The 26172-nt window shown below is 36.8% G+C and overlaps 1 protein-coding gene across 12 annotated transcripts in view; it reads left to right on the top strand.

Moving 5' to 3' along the window:
• COL19A1 (collagen type XIX alpha 1 chain) overlaps positions 1 to 26172 on the top strand; it is a 188530-nt gene that overhangs the window by 72096 nt on the left and 90262 nt on the right. For 11 of the 12 annotated variants that reach the window (XM_040060807.2, XM_040060803.2, XM_040060804.2 and 8 more), the window contains 3 exons: positions 14518 to 14571; positions 22386 to 22439; positions 23137 to 23172. In XM_040060807.2, the coding sequence (XP_039916741.1) occupies positions 14518 to 14571; positions 22386 to 22439; positions 23137 to 23172 (144 nt within the window). The remainder of the gene's footprint in view (positions 1 to 14517; positions 14572 to 22385; positions 22440 to 23136; positions 23173 to 26172) is intronic. The other variant, XM_058420083.1, reaches the window with a different exon arrangement.

The following is a 26172-nucleotide window of genomic DNA, read 5'->3' as shown; positions in this document are numbered from 1 at the left end:
ATTAGACAAATAACCTCTAAGACACCTTTTTCCTTTGTTAAATCTGTAATTAATTGTCTTCCCTCCTGGTTCTTGCTTCCTTTGATCACTCCAGTTAGTGCTCTTTAACCAGGTCCCCCACTTGCATCTTGCATACCTTTTTGGTTATAACATATATTTTATTTAGTACACTTTACAGCTATGATTCTTTCTGTAAATGAGCTAGAACACTGAGAATTCAATTTTCTGGGACACATGGAGCATGAATGCTGTATAGATTTCATTAACATTTAGCGGTATATGTGGAACAAATCTAAATTTTATTTGGAATAGATAGAAAAGCCAACACATTTACGTGTTAATTATATCCGAGCAAACATGACTTGTTTGACACTAACTGATAATAGTAATTTCATAGAGCTGGGACTCCTAAATTCCTTGCCTTGCTTAGCTATTTCAGAAGGCTTGTATAAAATCCCTGTTTGTGTTTTAAGTCCGAGAGGCAAGGTGTGCTGTTTATAATGAAATCACAGGAGTAGCTGATATCTCAGAACTTGTGACAGTAGGATTGCTGTGCACTGGAGAGGAACTCTCCAATTGCAGTTTTGCTGGACAGGATGCTTTCTTTCTTGAAGCATATTCCCTTTCTTCTCACACTTGAAGTAGAGGATTTTAAAACTGGATGTCATTGGACCTGAGCTATGTAGCAGTTTATGTGCTGTGATATGCACCTGTAAACGCCTGTTCTCTGGTAAATTTATTATTTTATCATAATTCTGTGATTAGTATTTCTCAGTAAAATTATATTTAAAAGTTGCATGTATTTGAATAAGGGAGACTTTGAGAATAAAACTATAATGATAGTTATTTATCATTTCCAGAGCTTCATCCTTTTTACACTACATATTCCATGTCTTAATTGTGCTTTGGCCTGTGTATACATATGAGAAGAGAGGAGGAGTCTGAGGCTTGTCCGGCCTAAATGTAGAAAAAAATTTCGTCTGCCTAATTTTCTTCTAAACGCAGGATGTTCTTTGTATATATTTACTATTTTCTGAAGTACAATTTGAATTATCCCAGGAAACAGGGCTTCATCTATTTCCTTTAGAAGACAATTCCTAATAGATCTTAGTGTCAAGAAGATTTCCTGGAGGTTCAACATTTTCTGCTCCATCCTATAACACCTAATAAAATACTCCTCTGTCTATATTCTATCCATCCAGAGCACACAGGGCTATAAACTTCCAGCTGTAGTCTTTAGTTTCAGTCTTCAATACACTTTTCTTAAATAAGCATAAGGAAATGAAGAAAGAAACATCTTTGCTAGGTCTAACGTGCCGGTTTGAAGCTAGTCATTATTAGTGTTTCTAATATTTTAATGTCTGTATCATAAATTTCAGTGGTAAAACCAGACAGCTTGAGTACTGGGGAAGCTTCCAATTTACTTGAAAAATAGAAGCTATTGCACATAGATAGAAGAAAAAGGTCTGTAATTAAAAATACTAAAAAACTACAATTAAGCGGTTAGTAACACTGTGTATTAGTAGAGTGCTTCTATTTATGCACTGTAGCTGTAAATTCTGCTAGAAATGCTTCAGCCTGAGCAAAAAATTAGAAGAGTAAATTCCATAAACTCCAAAACTAGGTGTAACTATGGACACTACCTGTTCTTAATGTTTTTGGAGTAATGGAAGAATGTGCAATTTGCGTTATAAACTTAGGGTCCTATTCCCTAGTTTGTTTGGATGTGAGTGGAGTTGGTGTCACGGTGCTTAAACCAATTTGTCTCTTAGCTGTGCAAACCATCAATGCAGATACTTTACTGGAGCAGGGAGAAGGATATTTAAAATCCTTGAAACCCTGTTTCCTGCAGGTAAGACTGAGTACTTTACTGGGTGGATATAAACGTGAATGGACATTTTTCATACTTGTTTCCTAATGCTGTATAGGGAAGTATAGAAGTTTTCTCTTTCTCATCTTGTATCAATTTAGTTATCTCTTTGTATCTTCTTTTATTTCTCTCCCTGAAATACGTGCAGTCACGTTGACATCCTAGTAAGCTAAACATTACCTTATCAGGTATTTCTGCAGTATTTGGCTTGATCTGGCCATCTTCCTGTTGTTTAATGCTCTTGCCCTTTGAAACAGGCTTAATCAAAAGTGTCTGTTGGGAATAGTGCCTAGCCTATGCTTACTTTTGAACTGTGCCTGGGATTTATACAAGGAAGTGGTAATTGGACTCATTGAAACGTCTGCAAAAAAACTTCACAGCTGGGGTCTATCAATTAAATGATATAGATGACCAAGTCCCGGGTCCCAAGCTCTATCACTGTTTAATTTACTTACACATACTCATTTGGTCAGATTAAAGGTTGATCAGGCTCAGCATCCTGCTTCTAATGATAGCCTGAAGCGGTGCCCTAGGGACAAGCATAAGGACAAAGTAAGCAAGTATTGTACTCTTCCAGCCTTCAATTATTTGAGACTGCATTTCAGCAGATGTGTTTTCAGTGAATGGACTTTTTGCCCACTAGAAAGTACAGTTTTCTCCTGGATTCATGTAAACTTCGAGCATCTGCAATATCCTGTGGTAAGGAATTACACTGTTTATCTTTGTGTTTGAAGAAATACTTCCTCTTGTTTATTTGAAACTTGCTTCCTCTTAATTTGATTTGGTGTCCTTTACTTTTCAGAAGGTTCCTGTTCTCCTTTTCAGTATCAATCGAGAATCAATAAGCTTCTATAACAAATTCCTGAGCTGTCTCTTTCTGAGAAGAGCATCTGTTTACTTAGTGTCTCCTCCTATGAAAAATATTCTGTATTGGATCATCCTTATTAGTTCTCCCTGGATATTACTGAGTTCTGTTCCAGTGTTCAGAGAGGAAAAGACAGAACTTCAGTCTCTGTAATATCACAGTGAAATTCTTTGGTTTAATCTCTGTGTTTTCTTGTCTCCCCACAGCAACTTTTCTGTCCTCTCTTTAGCTTTGAGTGTGGCCTCAAGATCTCATTATTGATCCTTTTGAACTGATCATTAACAGTCGCTGCATTTGGGAAGTTGTGTTTGCATTCACAGGTGTTGTGGCTACATAGGGGATATAAGGATTTTACAATCTTCATCATTTGATCTATATCTACACTGAACTTCATTTGTCCTTTTGCCATATCACTTCATCCTATAATGACTGTATTGAGTTTGTCACAGTTCATCCTCATCTGTTTTATCCTTTATAATTTAGTATTTTCACCCTATTGTTGTGTATTTCAAAATGGTTTTCTTTGACTTTTCAATGTAAACACTCCAAGTCTTGCTGAGAACAAGATTAGCAGAAAACTGACTTTTGCAATACATAAATGCTGGTGTGGACTCTCAGCCTCTTTCTGCTTTGGTTCAGAAATGTAATATTTGACAGGGCTTTTGGCATTAGAAAGGTGTCTTTATCTTAAGCTCTGAAAATGGCCATTTGCACATACTGAGTACAGTTGTTCATAAGCATCTTGAACCTGATAGAGTTCAGAACTCTAATGATGGGTTCTTTCCAACTCAGAATATTCTGTGCTTTTGTAATTTACTTTGGTCCACAAAGCTCTCCAAGTTCCAGCTGCTTCCACAGTGTAGGAAGTTTTTGCATGGTAGGCCCACATGTGGATCTCTGGGCAAGAAAGCTCGCTTGTTTTTCTGCAGGAACAGCCATGTCTATTCTGATGAGCTATCTGGGATATCAGAAATGTTGCAGCTTCCTTAGGGAGCATTCTGTTGAGATATGAGATTTAATAGTGTGAGCAGAGTGCTGAGTCCTCTGGATGTACTGCTTCCAGTAACAGTGCCTTCTGTGCCACTTCGGAGATTTCTGTGAAGACATATCCAGAGATGGATGACTAGATGTCATTACAGCTATAAATCCTAGAGAAAGCTTGTTTGGAAGCAAAGCTGTAAGCTTTTTGACTCCTAGCTAATAAAAGGTAATTAATTTAAAATTAATGTAACAATTTTTACCTGTAACACATGGTGCACATTTAGCAACTGAGAACTGTTTCAGAGGTTTATTCTTTATGAAAAAGACTGTACTGACAGGTATGTAATGATAAGAAGCAATATGATAATCTAATAAACAGTATTGATGCTGCAATATCTGAAAGTAACATTTAGCATAAATTGCATACATGCTTATGGAGCCTTGTTCCTATAGTTTAGCCTCATAATTTGACACCTCTTTAAAAATTCTTTATTTAATATTTATAAAACAGGCATGAATGCAAGGATGTAAATTTGTAGATGAAATCACAGAATCATGGAATGGTTTGATTTGGAAGGAACCTTAAAGCTCATTTAGCTCCAATCCTCCTGCCTTGGGCTGGGACATCTACTCTACCAGGTTGCTCAAAGTCCCATTCAAACTGGCCTTGAACACTTGCAAGGATTGTGCAACTTCTCTGGTCAGCCTGTTCCAGTCCCTTACTACCCTGACAGCAAACAATTTCTTTCTTTTATGTAATCTAAGTCTATCTTCCTTTTAATAAACAACTTTAAGTCAATGGGTTCTGTATGTGAACTTTTGCAATTTTGAGTGAGAGTAGTTTTCAACAAGGAAAAGGATTAGAATTTATGAACAATTTGATGAAAGAAGAAACAGCAAAAGGGTTACAGACATTGGTCACTGTAGAAGAGGAGATGACAGAACTGTTTTCATTAATATGCTAAAAATAGAGCTCAGTGTGTGCATCTGAGCAGGGGAATCTTTCTACAACCCGCAAAGACAGATGTGGATGTTACTACTGAAAAGTCAGCAATATACATCTTTAGGTATATTTAAGTTCCAGGGCACTTTAATACTGTAATGCTGTCAGTGATAAAAATGGTCTTCCTCCCAATCTCCTCCTTTCTAGTTGCTTCATCCTATCCTCAGTGTCCCTGTGCACTGCTATTCACACTGTTAGTGTGATTCCTAGTAAAATAAACAAGTCAGGGAACTGTTTAGACCAAAAAAGTGCCTCTGTTTACTGGGTTTATATCCCAGCACATTCTGTTTCTCCAGACTGTGGCTATTGTTCAGCAACCAATGTCATTCAGAAGAATGGGCATATTTAAGTGACTAAAAGGTGCTGCAGATCTATACAGGTGACTTTTGGGGTTGGAGAAGAACAGTATGATTCTTTTTGGAAGCTACACTGAAAGATGTACTTTGGGAAAAAGCCTATAATGCTACAATTTCTAATGGCTCTTGAATACATGAAACCAGATTAGAGCTACTTCAATGTAGCTTTGGAATAATTCCAACAAAATACATTTTAACATCTAGTACTCAGTGCCATTTTCTCCATAAATCATCTCTTCTGTGCCACACTCTATGCTCACATGGACATAAATTAAAAAATACTTTGAAGAAGACCTGACATATTGTGGCATGGAAGTCAAGGGTATTAAGGCTGTTACAAAGGATCTGCACAAAAGTTCAAGGATGGTAAATTGTACAGAAGGATGTGCTAATGTAGCTAACCCAGTCAGCAGCTCTATGATGCTACTTTTTACAATATGCACATTCATCATCTTTGTGTATTGTTAAATTTTAGTTTAAGAAGCCAAAGAAGCTGGATTAGAAGAGCAGCTAATTTGCAACAGCTGCTGAAAGTTTCTGTGACAGTAAATGAAATTTAGGTGAAGACTGAGTGGTCTTAGATGTCTACAGGGAACATATCACTGACCTTCCTGGTATGGTAAGGCGCACAGATAAAGAAAACGGCTTTATCCTAGTACCCTTTTAAGTTTTATGTTCTTACTGAAGGCTAGCAATAAGTTAAACTCCTGTTGTTGGTAGCTGGGCAGTAGATACAGTTCAGATTTCCCAGGATGACCGTTCTAAAGGTAATTCCTCCCATTCAGTAGGCTGCAGAATATTGTCCCACCTATTTATTCTAGACCCACTCTTCACTGCACTGTGGTTCAGCTAGAGGAGAAATGTAATTGTTTCCGTGGATGGTACCCATAGAACTTATATGGGCTGATTGTATAGACAGCTGCCAGGAATGGGAGATTTATTTTTGATCCTCAAAAGGGGAATTAAATCTCTCTTTGCTAACTTTTGTGCAAAAGGCAGAAATTTCCTACTTTTCTAATTATATTTTGAACTGGTCTTAGTGAGGTCTGACTGAGCAAGGTAGGTGTATTTTGAACACAGATCAAATCTCCACCTCAGATAAATATCCATTAGGAGATTGGACATACCATGTCTTCAAACTGTACCAGGGTTTTTGAGAGCTTTATTGAAACACCAGTTTCCTGGTATAAAGTATGAATTTCTATGACCTTAATAAAATACTTACTGTAGTCTAAGAAAATAGAGATAACTGATACTGCTGTCTGTGTGGGCCTGATGAACATGATTAATAGCTACAGCTACAGAGAAGGCTATTATTCTGGTTGTCATGTGACAGAAATAAAGCTAGAAGTGCAGCCTTTGGCAGAAAAGAAGTAGCAGTCCATCAGCTTGTGCAAACACTTGACGTGTCTTTAACCATCTGCAGAACATCTTTTAGGGTATAAATAACAATAGCAATACCCTGCCAAAACTACGAAAGCATGTGTGTCTAAAAAATACTATGTTCTGTGAAAGCAATACTATTTGTCAGCTGATGTCAAGAACAGATTGGCTTTCGGTTGCCTTGGGAGATAAGGCCTGAAAAGAAACTAGTTTATTCCTCCTACGGAAAAAATCTTCATTCAACACTAACACCAACCTGGTATAAACAGAAACCTCCCCACTAAAAGGCAGATAGAATTTTAAACAGTTGTAGCTGCAAGTCAAATCCATTTCTAGTATTTACTTAAGAAATTGAAAAATAATCTGCTCATTAAATGAGACAGTTTTTTTCTTTTGAGGTTCTAATCTATTGATAGATACACAAGATACTTATGTTCAGAACTGAAGTATCAGTGAGGGGAAACATAGAGCCAAATTCAGCTGTTAGTTTTGTTGTTGAACGATATGAGAACAAAACTCTATAACAGCCCAGGGATTTTTGCAAGTTGAGATGTATTATGATTCCGTTGCATTAGGCAATGTACAAAGACAGGGTGGACCTTTTATTTAATCCAAGGGTTATTATAACTAAAATGTAAGAATTAAGACAGGAGATAGATACCTGCAGAACAACCAGACATGACTGGGTAATTAAAAAATGAACAGTACACAAAATGATGCTACACCAATTGTGCAGATTTTGTGTTCATAAAGCTAGACAAAAATTGGATTGAAGGGAGTGGATTTTGTATGGAAATAAATGGAATGGCCTTGTGTAAGCCTAGCAATGCCAAGCTGTGCACTGAGTTTTACACTTAGATGTCCTAGTATTTAAATGTGTGTGTATGAGAACCTTCAAAGGAGAAGATAAATGATGACTAGAGTTTTAATCTATGACAATCCTAATGGATAGGTGAGAGCAGGATGAGGAATTACTTGTGAAAATAGCCTGGATCAAAGCAGAAGCTGTGTAAAGGGATGAAAAACATTTCGTCAATGGTCTTGATGTGGATTGTGTCTGAGAGACTCACTTCAAGATAATTCCAGTTCTTGCTGATTCAACAGAATCAGTGACTTTTACAGTGACAAAAAGATGAAGTTTCTCCAGTTAAAAATGTTGAAAGAAATATTTAAAACAATTCAGACATAGATTAGATATGAGATACTGGAAAGTTAAGACATGCTCTTGGCAAGGAGTCAAGTCTGAATGTAACTGATGACTCACAGAAATGATTGTTGATTCTATATTTGCAGATGAGATTAGCCAGAGACACTGCAGAAAGAGAGGAAAACTGGACTATGAGTGTTCCCTGCATGGCCTCTGCATGGAAAGATGCATATATGAGTAGTGTGACTGAATTCAGGAGTCCTTATAGTTTGGAAAGCCTTTTCTTTTTGGCTTATGAGGAAAGGTATAGCACAATAAATTATATGCAGTATACCCATTTTTAAACTGAATGGTATTCTGTGTGTAGAATTTATTGTAGAATTCAGCTAGATGGAGAGAGTAAAGAATAGAATATCTATTGCTCTTCAGAATGATGGGCTTTTTTTAGTTTTTAAAATATATTATGGGACTTTCTGGGGAGTTATATTAGACAGCTGTTTGCACCCACTAAAGCCTTTGCACAGAAATACCAAGTAGGATTTGAAAACGAAGATCACCATGAAGAAGCATAGTGACTCTTCCTTATAAACACATTTTGCTTGACTGATGATACTTTCTGAAGAGAGTATTAGTATATTCAAATGAATGTTACGAATACATATTATCTAGGAGACTGAAACTCTGCTTTCAGATAGCTAATGCTTTAGGTTGTACTATTTTTCTTGTTTCTATGAGTAAAACTTTAATGTTTGGTTAAGAATTTTTCTTTCAAGCTAGGTCTGGGAATAGATGATCAAATAATTACCCTAAAGAGTGGAGTTTTGATTGTTGATTTTGATAGTATTTTTTCCTTGACATTGAAAGATCTAAAGGAAAAGAAAAAATTGAAATTGTTGTGACAGCACGAGCCATGGCAGGATAGCATACAAAGCAAGGACACAAAGTCTAAATTTCATGTGGCAGAAAGAAAAGCCTCTATGAGCATCTTAAGCCTGATTAGGACATTAATTATTTAAGTTGGGACATTTATTATTGAAAAACAAACTAAATGTGAGATTGTGATTAGATTTCCATACACTGTAGCAAGCAAGAGTCAGCCAAAATCTCAGTATTTTTTTTCTTCTTATGCTGGCTAGTATCTATTACCCAGAAGGATGAGGTTTTGTCTTTATGTTTATTTTACCTTTACCTTAACAAGTCTCTTAGATGAAAATATGTTCTGTGTATCTTATCTTTTCCACTTACTACACCACATCTTAATCCCTTTTATTATTTGTTTCATTAATGATCTTTGGGTCTGGTCAGCACTAGGGGATTTTAGGCAATCTCTTAGATTTCCACAGGATAGAATTACACCAAAGATAATAACCAAGATGAGATTCAGTAAGGAACACATTAAGAGATCACAGGACTCTTCACTTGTGTTTTCAATCAGGCATTGCTAATAGTCTTGCTGTGGCATTTTCTAGATGTGAAATAATAGAATTGGACATTATTTAAGGCTTACATCTCAGTCATATTGTTACTCTGTATATTGTTGGCATTTATATTAATGTGTCTATCTTTCAACACCTTCATGAAAAAAGAGACATTGTTAAATGAGAGAGTTTTGACTCCTTAAGACTTGCACCTGTAAACAATGTAATCTTTACTCAGCAGGGACATCATCCTAAGAAAAGCTAAAACTCTTTTGACATGTGACTTTGACACATTTTTCAAGAGAGAGCAATCATAGCAGGACCCAGGAGCAGTTGGGAGGAAATGTTATCCCGAAATAGGGTTCAGGGTTCTATCTGCCTCACCCACAGGAAGACATGCATACAATGGAGTATCATCAAGCCTGCTTAGAGCATTCTCATGAAAAATTATTCTAACAATTTTAAGGCAAATTTGTTCTAATCTTAGGTCATTACAGTACTTCTCTGCCTTTTTAACACAAATTCCACCCTCCATGTCCCATTTGGCTACAAATGAAATCTGTTATTTGTATTACCAGTATGGAAACCTTGATGTCCCATTTATAGCATTTTTTCCCCATTCTTGAGATCCATCAGCATGTCCTGTGTCCATTCTTTCCTCCTGACTTTTTTTTTCACACTTTCTATCATTCTAGTTTGGAAAAGAGCAGAAAAATATGATGCCCTGAACGAGCTGTTATTTTGCACTGTTCTCATCTGTGACAAGTAATCTAGAATAATTGGGGGTTTTTTTCAGCTTGCATTTGACAAATGGAGAATGGAGTTTAGCCTTTTAAAAATGTCTTTGTGTTACAGGTTTCTGTGCACTACGTGATCCATAACAATACCCAGATCCTCTTCTGCAGTAATGCTGCAGGGGTTATTCTTGTTTGTGCACTGTATTTCTCCATTTGGAGTGCACTACACAGAAATTTTTTTGGACTTGGGGTTTGAGTTGGGTTTTGTTGGGTTGTTTTTTTTTTTGGTTGCTGTTCTAATTGATCCAAATAATTTTGCATTTTAAGTTTTTCCTACAAAGTGAAAATGGATGGCTGCCTTATTCCTGAGGACAGAATGAGGCAGTTCATTGGTGCAGCTTTGTAGCCGTAGGCTGGCCTAGATTCAGATTGTTCTGTGCCTAAGGTCTTGCCTTTAGCTGAGGTGGTAATTTGCCTTTATATGGCCTCTCTGGTTAGAAATGCTAAGAGCTTGCTTAGGAGTGTGACACAGGACACCAAGCAGTAACTAGCCATAGTGAGTATTTTCAGTATTGCTCAGTCTATGTAAAAAAAGCAGGAAGGAAAGATCTTTCTTCTTACATAATATCCAATATGTTCAGACACAACACTTGTTCAGGACTCTTCCACAATACAGCAAAGGCTCAGTTTGGAATCAGCAGGTTGTTGGTCATTATTTCTTGATCAGTGTGTCTACTAAACTGTCTGATCTCTATAAAGCTTTGTGATCTATTCCTTTGTCTGAGTACCCAAAACTCATAGCTTGGGAAGACAGAGGTTTTGAGGTGACATCCTTCCTCATCATTTCTGTTGTTTTTTGTTTTCTATAATAGGAGTGTATTTCTGCAATGTATTATGCCGTCTCTTTCTGACCCTGCTTAGGAAATACTCTTATGTTCTACAAGGTTACAGCCTGTTTGGAAATGAGCTTCATGCATCACTCTTATTTTTCCTTCCACAGTACCTCCCAGTCTGAACCGAGACAAAATCATTAGTTTGCCTTGCTTTCCACTCCTTTTAAATGGTACAGTCTCTCAGTAGTCCTGAGGTGCTTCACCCTGTGTATTGCCGTTTTCCTAAAGCACGCTATCCCATATTCTTTGGAAGATTTACAGGTTGGACAGTAAGCATATTATTGGGGTGGAGCTCTTCATAACCCCAGCTCTTCAGACATCTATCAGATAATCAGGAAGAAACAAAGGTTAGGGTTTTTTAACTGAAGATGTAGATTTTTTTAATTCATAACTTACGCAAAAATCAATAAGCATTAGTATGAGCTGAGAACAGTTTGAAAGAAACTATGGAGAAGTGGTCACAAGAAATATAATTTATGTAGAGCACTCTGCTAAGACTGACCTGTAACATAATGGGGAAAAAAGTATTAACAAAATAACAAGTCGTAAGTGTCTTAAAGATATGTAGGTATAATTGTGGAGTTTCAGAGGTTTAAAATTATAAGGTGTCCACACTGACTTAATGGAATTGTATAACTTGTGTGCTTTGGAGAGTAATTCAGCGTTAACAATGTCGCTTTAAAATTCTTCCAAAAACTGACATCAGAAATTGCTGATTTGTATCATTAACAGAGCAGTGTTGCAGAAAAATCTTTATCTTTTGTGTTCAATTTTCAGGTCTTAATGTATTTTATTTCCAGATATCTTACTTTGCCATTCTAACATGGGGGAAATACTGTGCAAGTAAAATGAGGCAATCTTAAAGTGGACAAGTGAGTCAGAGGCTGGTACTCTCATGTTGCAGAGGCTGTGGCTGTACCCCTGGCCCTAATTAAAGAATGCTATCACTGAATTCAGTGCAGCCACTGTTACACACAGCAGACTGAATCCCTCCCAGCAGTTATTCTGGAGCAACCCCATCAGCTTGTTCCATCAGGGTAATGGAATGGAGAATTGAACCGAAGAAATACAAATAATTCAGTGTAACATCAGGTTAGTTTTAGTTAACTAATAAAAAGGGCTTGATGCTTTCAGAGTTTTGTCATCCTGTTTTTGCAATAAGTAGTCTTTAATTTTCTCATCTGAATGCGGTATAAGCAGGCAGGAGCACATCATATGACATTAACACATTTTTCTCTCTTTTTGTCAATCTGTAAGGTACATTGCCACAAAGCCACAATGGTGATTATTAACAGCCTCCTCTACACTGCAGAGTGGCTTTGGCGACACTGCAGATTGGCTAGATTTGAAGCTGTTAATTATGCAGTATAGTGTGCTTCATAAAGACAGAAATGAGCACAACTTGGCTCAGTTCTTGTGAGAATAAATTGTAAAAATTGGACCTCTGTTTGGTTTGAATTCTGGCTTCACAGAGAACATGGACATTCCATATGACAGGCTTGGCAAGTACAAGTTGTGTACTCCATTAAAAAATAGGAATATGTTCATAGTAAAGTCTCACACCTGGCAGAAAGCCAGGGGCTCTGCAGAGGTCCAAGGCTCAATTAAAGGTGGTGCTTTCTGTCATTATGTCAAAGAAACCAAGAAACATCTTAAATCCAAATATTGTGTAAACCATAAGGAATGGGGGGGTTCTTTCTCCCCTGCATTCACCAGCCACACTTGTATGTGTCTGGAGCTGCCTGGCAGCATTTGGAAGTTACTATCTGACTGCTGGAGAGGAAAAGGCACATTCACCAACACGTACTGCTCATCTCACAGCAAAGCAAATGATAACTGAGGGTGAGGGGACAGGCATCTTATAGTTAGGCTCCCTGTTTAGCTTTTTATGGCAGTGTAGATGTTGCATAACAAATGATGACAAGATACTTTTACCTCTGGTTTCCACCTATACATCAAGGCATTTACAGGATGCTATAATTTCTGAAGCAAATCTGTACATATTTGCATCATTTTTCTTAAAGTGTTAAAGAAGGTACACAAGCCATAGAAGAAAAAAACAGCTCCATAAATTGGAACTATTTGCAAATCTTCTAGAAATACATTCAGATGAGGAGATATTATGTCCAATATATGTATGTACCTTTATAACTGTTGCAAGTTTGTAGCAGCGTAAGTGATACTAGATGAAATACCTGAAAGAGTATTAAATGTTCAGTATGTCACAGTGATGAAAAGTAAAATGTCATTTTTGCAGTTCTAAAAGTTTAAGTGAGCTATTTAAAAAGAACAGTACGCCTGGGATTTCAGCTGGGTTTTTTTTTTAAATTGACAGTGAAATAAAATTACTATCTCAACCGGTGTCTTAATCTGTAGAACAAAGAGGACTCTACAGTTTAAACATACTAAAATAATAGGTGTTAAATTCCTATAACTCTTTGGTGTCATTTGAACTTTGTAGTAAATGTGCAGATTTATCTGGTGGGGGGTTTTTTTGGCCAGTAAGAAAGGGAATACTTGAGGGAAAACCTGACCTGTATGATTCAAGCTAATGTGTAGCATTAAGTTTCTTATCAACAAGATGTATTAAAATGGAACAAATGAACCAGCAAAACCATCTTGGGAGTGGGATTATTAAATTCACAGTTTGCTGCTGCTAATTTGTTAGTAGGCTTCAGTTGTTTGACAAAACTCATACAACCTCATTTTGCAAAACTGATTATTAGATGAAATGCCCTCTGTCTTTGCCACGGGAGAAATAGCTCTGAATCAGGACTGTGTCACAAATGGAGTTAGCTGAATGATCTCAGTTCAATGCCATTTACCTAACAGAATTATCAAGATGATGTTGGTATAATGAATAGGTTCTGCTCAGACAAATGTACTTCCCTGGAGATAATGGAAGTTCATTGAAGAGCTCTTTGTTTTCTTTGGTTTATATGAAGAGCTTGGACTCTAATTAACTCAATCCTCATACTTCCATCAGAATTGCATTACTTTATGATTGCTTATTTTGATTTGACAAACTTCATTTGAGGGACAGAGATGCAATTATAGAGCTCTTTAGGCTTGTTGCTTCTGGATGGTATTTTCTCTTAAATTATGCTTCTTTAGCGGCTGTATTTTATTCACTTTGATGAAATATGTCTTAATTAGAATAGCATGGTAGATAGAGTTAACATGGAACTGAATTCTTTCATGTATTCTACAAAGATTATTGTGTTCTGTAGTCAGTGTTTCATGAGCAAACTCAGGAACCAGCTATAGTTAATTCTGAAGGAACCTTCCCACCATTTTTTTTTCCTTCTGATTAATAATGTTGTTCATATTCATACTTGTACGAAAACTTTCAGAACAAAAGTTGTTTCCATTTTTTAAAATGCTAATAGTGAACTATATGCCAGTATAGGTCAAAGAAAAATGGTAATACTGAGGACTTTATAAATAAACAGTTACTTTAAGCATCTGATAACAAAACTGAATCTCAGAATAAAAAGAAAAAGAAAATATGTAATACTAAGATTAGGATTTTCAAGAACAAAACTGTTCACTGATGTAAATTTCTGTTTCACTACCTTGTTCTTGAAACACAGAAAGAAACAAGAATGTTCTTTGGTGAGCTTTTGTGGATGTTCAGTGACACTATGAAGTACAGAGAACTGTCCCTATCAGAGTGCTAGCCATTTTTCGGGGACGTTTATTTGAAAAGAATTTCTGTTGCAATGTAAGAAATAGTTTTTCTTTGCATCCAGCAATGTTCATGCAGAACAGACCGGAATGGTAAAATATTTTTCCTGTTAAAAAATGTTTTGGGTTAATGTTTGCCATGAGTAAATATAATAAAATAAATATTCATTCTTTTAGGGTGAAAAAGGAGATAAAGGAGAACCAGGACCAGAAGGCCTTCCTGGAAAAGAGGTAAACGGAACAATAATTAAACAGTCAAGTTACAAACTTCTGAGTGGATGGTTAAGAAATGTAATTCAGACCTTATTTAAGAAGAGTGATGGATTTGGAAATTGTGTACGCCTAGAGATTTAACATCCACAAGACTATAGGGGTAGAAGAGATGTGACATAGGAGTTCTTAGGGCTTCATGTAAGGAGGGCTGTGAATGAGGATCTGGTAAATTCCGTGATTTTTCTGCTCATGACTCAGGAGATAAACTGAAACAAACCTGGGGATTAAACATAATATAGATGAAAATCATTCTTTGTTAGATTGTCTGCTGGAGAAGATTTTTTTGGACGCAGGCTAAAGCTATGGTTTGGTAGCTTTGGTTTCTGAAACAGAAAATTCACAAGCTAGTAGCCATTCCTGGATGTGTCACTCACTGTGTCATGTGTCTCTTGTGATAGAATCAAAACTTTTTTTTTTCACTGCCAGATTTCACTGCCTACTTAGTTAATTGGACTGAACTATATTTAAGGTAGGATAAATCTGTGTCTAAAAATACTGGATAATCCTGATGACTGAGTTCACATTCAAGTCTGAACCTGAGCCTACACTATAGGCATGACTATAAAGTAAACCATACTTTTCCTATTTTTAATTTTTTTTATTTATTTTTGTGTATATAAAACCAACATGAGAGGACAAAAAATCAGTTGTTTTTTTTTCAATGAAATACTAAAATAGACAACCAGCACGATTTCAAAAAAGCAAGATTTAAAAATCCACAGTAATAAAGCAAGCTGTTTGCTTTATACCCTCTTTCTGTCCCTCTCCCTCTTGATCTTGATGGGAGTGTCCCTGGCTTTAAGTTTTAATGCTGGATTCTCTTGGCTCTCCAGTTGCAAAGCATTGCTGTTGAAGGCAGAGAGCATCTCCCAGATGGGGAATGACTGACACTGGGACTAGAATCCAGATACAGGATTTGAAAAAAACATTCAGCAACAATTTTTTAAGCACTTTTTCCAAAAGAATAAAAGGGCCAGAGTCTAACACAAAAACACTATGGCAGTCTAGCTGAGGCTACTGAAAATGCATTAGCACAGACTACAAAATTATGATACTTTCTACATCACCTGGCTTTCTATGCACACTGTAATCATGAAAAATATTTTTCCTGTTTTAGGTAACTATAATTTAATGCTGGGTAAATCAGGTTATTTTTAAGTAATAGTGGATGTCCTTCATGTGAGAACATACACTATGTACTAAGCTGAAACTAAATTTAGGTATTTGAAGAGGTATTCTCTTGTAGCCTGTCTGTCTGTAAAGGTGAACTGTATACTTCTCTCATGCATACATATATGCTGACGGCATGGAAAAAACACATCTGTGTTTCTTTCCATAGCTCTGGTGACATTTCTGTGTTGGTCTTACATGATCTTCTTTACTACATGAGATCTTGTTCCATCAGCCTTTTAGAAAGAGTAAGGTATACCAAGTATCTGATTAACTCTGGGACTTATTTAACACAGTGGCACTGTGAAAGTGAAAAATACTGAACATTTATATTTTTAAATATTTACTGAACTGTTGCAATGTATCAGTTAACGGTAGATTATTATTATTATAGGAACTGTGATTAAAACATTAAGACAGAAGTAAAACTGCACATGGCAGTATAACATTGTATTTTTTGAATCCACACATAATTCCTTTTTAACGACTTACATAAAATGCTTTGATCTCAGTTATCACTCTGCATGGAGGTATCAATCCTTAATTGATACGCAATGACTGTGTATCATTGACTCTTGGTTTCTATCAGTGTCTCTCTAACTTTTTCTTCAAGCAGAAATGTAACATCTGATTTTTCTGCAATAATCAAGTTAATCTACTCTACTTACTTTGATGTAATCTGCAGTTCTGTATAAAAACAGCCTGAAAACCCTTAGAGCTAGTGGCATTGCCTTCTGGCAGGTGTTGTCTGTGCCTGGGGGAGTGAGGGTTTCCATCCTCACAAGAACTTGAAGATGATGACTGAACATTTTATTTTGAACAAATGGTAGAAACATATTTGAATGTATTTTGATCAAAATCAGAAAAGTAGGTGTCACAGAAAACTTTTGCATGCTGTTGGTAACTTGTGTTTTCTTAGCTGTACAGAAAGTTCTTGCTAGAAAAAAGTAGCATGACAGAGGGGAAGCCAGACCTGGTTTGGAGACTAGGCTGCAGTGATGATATACCTAGAAAGTTTCAGTTTCCTCTTCTCTCACTTGTCCTAACTGGCTCAGCAATCTCATTGAGAACCAAGTTTAAAGACAGGAACTGTGAATGTGTCTGACTGTTCTGCACATCTCCCAGTTTATCTCTCCAGTAATCTGAGCCAAGATCTACAATGCCATGTTTCCAGCCTGGGACATTATTCAAAATCCATCTGACAACATGAATACTTGCTATAAATACTACTAATGTGATTCCCATTGTTTTTGGTTTCCTAAATAGTTATAAATAACTTAATATAGTCCTCCTGTAGTACACATCCATGTCTCTAAGCAGGTATTTGCTTTTCTAGGATGAACAGCCAGTTTCCTTGGATAGTATCTCTTTCATCCCTTAAGACTCTTTTAGCCAGTTGAGATTAAACTCAGGTGCCACATTGCTGCCACTAAAATCCTGTAATTTTTTGAAGATATTGTTGCCCTTCACCATTCTTTTGGATATTTTGTTTTACAGTTAGATGTGAGACCTGTCTGCTTTTGTAACTTATAAATTATCGGGTCTAATTGACAAGGTGGTTATTAGTGAAAGTTGGACTCAATGATCCTGGAAGTCTTTTCCAGCCTTAATGATTCTGTGATTCTGTAATAGTGCTGTAATTTTTATCACTGTAACAAATCCAGCTTCATGGAAACACTATCTGAAAAAAAAACTGATAAAACCACTCATAGCCTGTGTGGAATACGGGCAAATTTGCAATATAAATATCCATGAAACTATCTGTGGAATATGTTCTCTGTTACATCCATATGTCTGCCTGTTGATCTGAAGTGCAAAAAAATCTTTATCACCTAAACTTTTAGATTCTTTTTGAGTCATGCTGTTTTCTTGATCACTGGTGCAGGTAAGGAATGAATGCCACGGGATACTGCCAATTACTATTTTCTGACATAAATTAAATCCTTCAGCAAAAGTAAGTCAAAACAGCAAGTTTTGTCATATCTGTCAGCTGGTGTCATGCATAGCTGGTAGAGGAATAGTGTCTTTCTTGTATGGGGGAAAAAAAAAAGTAAAACAAATCTGAAATTAAGATCTAGTATACATATTAAACCAGATGTTTAATTAGTTGTTTTTATTTCTCTTGCTGAGGGGAGTAATATCATAAGTGACTTTTCTAAAACTTTCTTACATAAAAATTTATTATTTTCGTACTTGATGTCAAAGGATCTCTTAAATTCAGTAAGCAATAAAATAATCCCAGGTTTTCAATGGAAAGATGGAAAACATTTGTATTTTGATGCTTGTGGGAAAAGGAAATCGGAAGTATGAGCATTTTGCAAGGGATCCTGCATCTTGATATGATAGCAATAGTGGTTTACCTTCACCTCAGTGTTACCTGTTAAGCTCAGGGCCTGTCTGTCTAATCTTGAACTCTCTTAGTATTAGCATTGCAAGGAAATACCTGAATAGGACAGGAATAATCCTATTGCTTGAAAAAGTGAAGCTGGTGATGATGTTTGTTTATATCTAGAGTCTGAGAATTCTGTTAGGAACAAGAGTATTAGGAGATCGATTTAATTTAGGGTACACTAAATTCTAGCAATATACCAGTTTGAAATTTTGGAATTCCATTAATGAGAAAAGAGCAGTGACAATATTTAAAAGTACCTGAGACATAAACTGAAAAAAGTGTATTGTTTGGAGCTATGAAAATACTTTGCTAAATTAGAAGAGTTATCCCAACATATCCAGGTTGGCATTGTACAGCTGACTTTGAAGCTGTTGTTAACTTGGATGTTAAGGCTGGTCTGTGAAGAAAATGTAGTACAGTTCTTAGTAGTTAGAGTATTTCCAAGCTTTGTTACTCAGCAGAGATAACTGATCTATAACGTGGTTGCACATTGTTGGTTAGAGTGTTGGGCTGTGTACTGTATTTCCAGTACATTAGATAATGTGTATTGCTGTAGGAGATTTCAACCTGATATGACATTGAAGCCAGGTTCACTCTAATGAAGGCCATGGAATTGCAAATAACAAATTACATTTTCCCCAAAAGGTATCTTTTAAAGTTGAAAACCTACTCTCCTGAAAATATTATTGCAGTCTGACTGCATTTTCCATTGCCACATATGTGCAGCATAGTTTATGCTGTACAACTAGGTGCAATTCCAGTAGGCATTTGGCTCCTGCACAGAGCTGCTAGAGTCTTCTGGTTGGGGTCCAGCTGATCTTTGCAATTTTTCATTGAGAAGAGTAGCTGGTGTCAGCTAGTAGTACATTTTACCTATTTTATCAATTTTTCATTCATACCACCAGAAGAAATACCATTGTCATCCCCTCCAATCAAAAACACTGCCTCTAATTTAACCTTTCCCTCATTGACTCCAATTCACACCCTTACTGATATTTGTCATATACTTGTTCCAGTAATTTCTCTGTTGGCTGGAAATTGTATTACAGTTATCAGTCTTATTTTGTATATGTATATAGGACATTTCTCACTTCTGCTAGTTCCAATATTGTTATCTTATTAGCTTTGAATTGGCCTTGTACATACATTTTCTAATGGTGACTTTACATTTTGGTTTCCATAGAGGTACCATTATGTAAGTTTATCATGACCTGTAAAAAGACCAAGCTGTAGTCCTTTTAGAGGAGAAAATGCTTCAGCTGAAGACTGTTCATGAACTCATAAATGTATATTATTATATTGGTCACAAAAAGCTAGAATTAGACTGGGAGAGAATTCAATACCCAATTAATTTACTCTCTGTTTTCAGAGCTGCTGGAATTTTTAATCTGTTCTTGAATTTCTACCAAATCTGGTAACAGACTCCTTAGATCAATAGAAATTTGTTTGTTTTCAAAGCTGACCTTGTTCTCCTACAACATTGCAGAAAATGAGATTTTCTAACTTAAGGCATGGTTTAAAATCATCCAAATGATATCTGTTTAGATAACCACATTTATTTTACTGAAGCATCCTGTTCTGGTCTCTGCCAGAGACAGATACCCTACTGTACTGTGCTAAAAGGGGCTACAGATTTGACTTGGCACAGGAATTCTTACTTCTTATGGCATTTCAGAGACAGTGAGCCAGCAGCTAAATTTCTCAGCAGCTTCAAAAGGGTGACTGCAGGGAAAAGTAGTCATGGTGCATTCCCAGATGTGTTTTTTGCAAGCATTCAGTAAGCCTGGAACTTACTAAGTTTATAATATTTTTAAATGCATATATAATGTGTAGGCAAACCCGAAAGGCTTCTAATGGGTCTATAACACTGGGTCCTTAAAAATCCTTCTTCAAACGCTGTAAGTTTCTTGTAAAACATGTTGTTTCCCCTTGTCCTTTTTATATGAGGTCAATTGCTGTGGTCATCATCTCTGCAGTAGCTGTCAGACTGCACACCTCACTGAGGTGCTCTTGCAGAAACACTACTAAAAGCTTTAAACACAGCAATTAGGAAAAAACAAGGTTCATAGTTTGAAAGTGCATGGCTCAGGCTCAGTATTTTTCATCTGCAGTTGCATTTTCTATTCAGTAGAGACAGAGATATATGTCACCATCTGTGAGTTGCAGATTTTTCTTAGCTTTATCTTTTGTCTTCTGTAAACATACAGCCTAAGAGCTAATTCCTAAACTCATAATAATTTTTCCACTGCTGATTTGCTAGTATTGATTTTGAACCAAATCCATGCAGTTTGCATACCTGAAAAATCCCTAAAATTGCTTTAAGAATATGGATTGGTTGTGGTTTATGCAGTCTTTCAGAAGGAGGTTGAAAGTAAAATGTAGCAAATGGAGACAATATTAAAGCAGTGTCATAAATATGCAGATTGTAAAAAGAAAGCAATTTTTTGGCTTGTTTTTTGAATCCATCTGCCTATTACATTTTTTAAGTTCAAACAGCAAAACTACTTCTGATTTAACTATTACATATTTGGCAAGCTTAATAAAGAACAAATCAAAGCTAAATCAGGGGTATTTACAACAACCACAAATTTAATCCAAAGTGGGTACTTAAATGCTCATATAGTTCTAAATGGTGTTCCTTCCAGATGGTGAATTAATGTAATTTTAGCAGGAAGGGAAGTTGCACAAATACGCAGTATTTAGAACACTCACTGATTTCGTGTTTCTGTACCCACTAAGGCACAGATGTTAGTTACCATTTTTGTGCCAGTTGTATCTATCTTCCTAATAATTGCAAACTGAGGAAGAGAGTTTGCAAGGACAAAAAGGGAGATGCTAAGAACTTTAGTTTGTAAACCCTGATTCAGATGTAAATGAATCTTTTCTATCCTTGACCTATTTAACCTCCAGAATAATAACGATGGTGGCCTACTTGTGGAGCATCTCATTTTGATTGGGTCTCGTATTGCCTACATTGTTGCCGTTTAGTTTCTAAGTAAAATCTTTGAACTTGTAGACGTGTCTCCGACTAAATATACAGTCTCTTATGCCACTAAAGCAGTGGTCAGAGGGAAGGCGCAAGACAAATCTATTGGCTTAAATAAAAATGTATTCCTGATAGGTTGGTCCAGCATGAGAATTAAGTTCATTCATTTTTGTAGAATGGCTTGAATTTCCTAGGCATATTTTGAAACCTCTCATTTTTCCATTTGTTTTGCAGCAAGGAGAAGACAACAAAGGTTGTGTGCTGGGTCCTAAAGATATTTTTTGGGGTTTTTTGGGGTGCTTCTGGTGAGAAATTCTTAGTGTAAGAGTTTTATAAGAAACGTTGTAGAGGGTAGATTCAGATTAGTTGTAAGTAGGAAATACTTTACAATGAGAATGGTGAACAACGGAAAAGGTTTCTCAGTGAGGCTGTAGATGCCCAATCCCTGGAAACGGGTGTTTAAACACTGTTTTAAACCCATGAGTAGGTTTAAAGCAGTGAATGGATTGGATAGGGCTCTGAGCAACCTGATCCAGGCTGGCAGTGTCCCTGTTTGCTGCAGGGGAGATTGAACCAGATGATTTTCAGAAGTCCCTTCCAGCCCAAGCCACTCTGATCCTGCAAGTGTGAAATGGCTGTGTGTAAGGTGTAAGGCTAGGCAGTACTATTTGCTTCTCCTCTTGGAGGCAGAATTAAAGAATCAGAATAGATTATTTCTCTATTTGCCTTTGTGGACACTGGTGAGAATGAGAGTGTTGGAAGATGTGCAGCAGCTCTGAGCTGTACCTTCCTGGAGCTCACCAGTTCAGCACTGCTACTTGAAACATAAAATCTGCAATTCTCCATCCGCCTCTGCCTCTTTCCCAATTTTAGCAGCATTCAAATGAATGTAGCACTCTAATATTCTATTTTATCTTTGTTGGCCATGCAACACTGCAATGAACTTTGCATTTCTACTCTTCTTTGCATACTACTTACCATGATGGGGCACAATAAAGTAGATTGGTTTCATATGTTTAATTATGTGTTGAAAACACATATGGTCTTTGATAGATGTTTGTCCGTTCACAAAATAATGAAAATAAAGAATTTTCAGATAGTACTAATAATGCGATAGAATTTTAAGGCCTATTTGTTTAGTATATACTAGTTCACAGTGCTACAGGATTTTGTCCCAGCGTTTTTCACAGATGACAACAAATCTGCATTTCTCTTTTTGCCTAGGGACTAAAAGGTGACCCTGGTAGTCCTGGTGTGTCTGGTCTGAAAGGAGAAAAGGTACCTTTTTAAATCTATTAAGTTGCATGTATACATGATTGTGCATAATATTCTTTAGTTTTAAGCACATTGCCATAACTAAGTGTGGCAAAACCCACTGCTGCCATTTGTGCAACTCAAGGGTTGAAGAATATGAGTACGGGCTAACTGTGAATGCGAAAGACAAGTACCCTTTATCACACTGAATTTTAAAAGGAGTTCTGAGCAGGAGCCTAAATTTGGTGTTCTGAATTGCTCTCTGGGTGCACTAATTTGCTCCCATGAACTAAACCTGAAGGTCTCAGATGTGATTTGTACCTCAGGGACCTAATTCTGTGAATATTTACACAGTCAGATGTCTTTACATATGTGAGCTGTCGCACGGGCTTCAGGCGGCCACCTTGTAAGCTGCAGCTTGTAACTTGACATATGGAAATGTGTTTTGAGGGATTGCTTTTTTTAAGCTGTGATTCACTTATGCTGAGGCCTGGCTTTTTTTTTTTTTTTTTTTTTCTTCCCTTTAACCTGTGGTGAACTGTGTATATCCATGACATTACTGGAGAAGAATATCACTTTACTCACAAATTTTCATAATCAGCATGTTTGATGATTGTACTGAAATCACTTCTGCAGTGCTGCATATTCTCTGAAAGATCTAGAGATTAAATATGTTTAAGTAAAGAGATTGTTGATTTACTTCCTCTCCTGTTTTAACTAGGGAGATGCAGGACCTCCAGGACCAGCTGCCTTGAGTGTGAGTACAAGTAAAAAAAAACCAGCCAAAATAAAATCCCTAAGAAATGCTGCATGTTTCTCATTTATTTGCAGTGTGAATACTCCTAAAATAAACCTAAAAAAAAGGTACTTTTCTTCGAAGTGCCTCTGCATTTTCTATATGATTTATGAAGAGAATTCTGTAAATATAAAAAAAATGAGCGGGTTTAAAACATCTTGTTTCCTCCCTAATGCTAACAAGGATATTATCTTGTTTATTCCAGGTATAAATAGTATAGACTTGTTCAAGTGAAAGCATTCCCTTGTTATTTTTAGGGAAAAGCATTTTTCAGTAAAAGCTTGCAAAAATGATCAATGCTTTTAGAGTATTGTATTCTGGCTAGATACTGCTGTATGTAGTGGAAGACATTCTTAATTTCCTTGCAGTGATCCAGGTCCCATGCATGCACAAAGCCTGAAGAACTGTCCCCAAAACTCTCCAGGACATGCCTTGTTTGCTTCATAAATGTCATAAATCCTGTCTGAATTCTAGTGGTTTTGCTCGTGAGCTGAGGTGAAAAGCCCTTTCATTCAGAACAGTCTGTCTGGGCAAAAACAAATATATTAAAAAAAAAAAAAAAAAAAAAAAGAGAGAGAGAGAGAGAGAAAAGCCTACAAATTCCCAGGCCATAGTTCACAACGTGAATAGCTCTTCTCACAGACTCAGTGTTATGAGCCACATCTGTACTATTCATATTACCCATGTAATCCTAAATAAACTTCAAAAGAACTGTCATTCATAGTGTAAATGATTATACATTGTCTTTTCCTTATCTTTATTTTCAACACCATAGCAGCAATGATCTCCATGAGATCTTACAAACATTGAAGGATATAACAGAGACCCGTAAGACAAAGATAAATTCTGCTCTTAAGGTGTCAAAATTAAGTTGCCATGTTTTAGACTTCTTGTTTTTTTGATGATGAATTATATTATCCTGTATCTCGATTTCCCTGGAAGAAGTTAGTGTTTCGTCCCAAGATCTTTAGGACAAAACTTTGCTGCATTTCGTGTCCTGCCAGAGGTAAACAGGTCCATTTATGTCCTTTAGTTCTTGAATATTCAAATTGTGTGTTGGAAGAGTTAATATATTATTAAAATATTATTAGTAACCTGCAATTTTACTGTAGTAGATGCGTTGGAGTATGTCTTGCTTTAGACAGATTCTTACAGGCCTTGTAGTGATCGTAGAAAGAAGAATCAGGCATGTCTGAAGATAAGAGAGGAAAAAAACCTGAAAATATCTATTTTGTGTATTCTCTAAGACCGTAGAACAGTATTTTTGAAACGTTTTTATGCAAATGATTGAAAAATTGGAGCATCTGATCTGTTCTGACAGAAGTACCTGGATATGTTGTCTCTCTCTCTCTCTCTTTTTTTTTTTTTTTTTTTTTTTTAAATGTGTTCACTGTCTTAATTTGCAGTTATGGACAACTTAGCTTTCCTAAGAATCATACTCAGAGATCAGTAGTATGATCTCAAGAATCGGAGAATATGCTGAGTTGGAAGGGACCGGTAAGGATCATCCAGTCCAACTCCTTACCCTGGACAAGACACCCCAAGAGTCACATCACACACCTGAGAGCATTGTCCAAAAGCTTCTTGAGCTCTGTCAGGCTGGTCCTGTGACCACTTCCCTGGGGAGCCTGTGCCAGTGCCCAACCACCCTCTGGGAGAAGAATCTTTCTCTAATATCAAACCTAAACCTCCCCTAACACAACTTCAGGCCATTCCCTTGGGTCCTGTTTGCTTGGAGAGAAGAGATCAGTGCCTGCCTCTCCTCTTCCCCCCATGAGGAAGTTGTAACTGCAGTGATGTTTCCCCTCAGTCTCCTCCAGGCTGAACAGACCCAGTGCCCTCAGCTGCTCATCCCTGCAAGGATGCATCCTCCTTGTGACCCTCATTTGGAGACTCTCTAGGAACTTTACAGCGTTCTTATATTGTGGTGCCAAAAACTGCACAGAGTATTCAGGGTGAGGCTGCCCCAGTGCAGAGCAGAGCAGGACAATCCCCCTCCCTTACCTGATCCAGGACTATTTTGTCTCTCCTGGCTGCCAGGGCACCCTCCTTTCAGACTGACTGACCTTTGTCCTTCTGTATCTGAAGTGATCCAATTTCATAAAATGGTTGTCAAAGACTTGCATTTCTTTCTTGATTACAGAATGCTGTGCAAATGTTTAGTTCATTGATTCCAGCACAACAGGGTGTCTCTGTGTTGGTACATTTACTGATGGTCATCTTTACACTTTTTAAAAGAAAAGATTTAAATTTTAGGAAAGCAGACACAGTCTTCAGAGGGATGTTAGTAGCTGATGTAGAGAAGAGTGAGTGTGAATGAGTTTAGCAGTTTGAAGACAGATTACAGCGGAGTGGGAATATACAACCCAGCAGGAAGGCTTTCTCTCTCTGCCACTGTAAATAGTTGTACATTTCTCTTGGCAAGAGCTAAAAGAAGATGAATTACATGAGTGATGGTGGCTAGGGGAGAATTCAGTTTTCAGAGTGGTTTTATTTGTGTGACTTCTGTGTGGTTGTGACTCTTACGATATATAATCATGAAAGGAAGATATGCTTTCAATAAATAGTAGGTCAGATAATATCACAGTTCATGTGTCACTTAATGAGAACTTACTGTGTCTGAACCATTCATGCTGTTATAGCCAAAATATGATCTAAGTGTTTCAGTTATGAATCCTGTTAAAGTTTTAAAATGTTCCATTCATTTGGGATGAAGGCATAATGTCATAAATTTATCCACTGCTTTTAGTAATTTTTATTTTTTGCCTAATGTGAAGATTTTTTTTTTTTAATCTAAAAGATAAATTAATTAAAATGCTGGGGGACAGGGAGGCAAAAGGGGTGAAAATGTTGACACACTGTTAGAACTAAGTCCTAAGTATGAACTTTTGGGCAGGGAGGAAGAGGATATTAAAAGAGACCAGGTGTCGGGGGCTCCTTTTTTAGGAGCTTAAATTCCCC

Source organism: Hirundo rustica, chromosome 3, assembly GCF_015227805.2.
Source record: "Hirundo rustica isolate bHirRus1 chromosome 3, bHirRus1.pri.v3, whole genome shotgun sequence".
In the NCBI taxonomy this organism is placed as follows: Eukaryota; Metazoa; Chordata; class Aves; order Passeriformes; family Hirundinidae; genus Hirundo; species Hirundo rustica.
The sequence above is the reverse complement of the archived record's forward strand: the minus strand, read 5'-3'. Positions and strand labels throughout refer to the sequence as shown.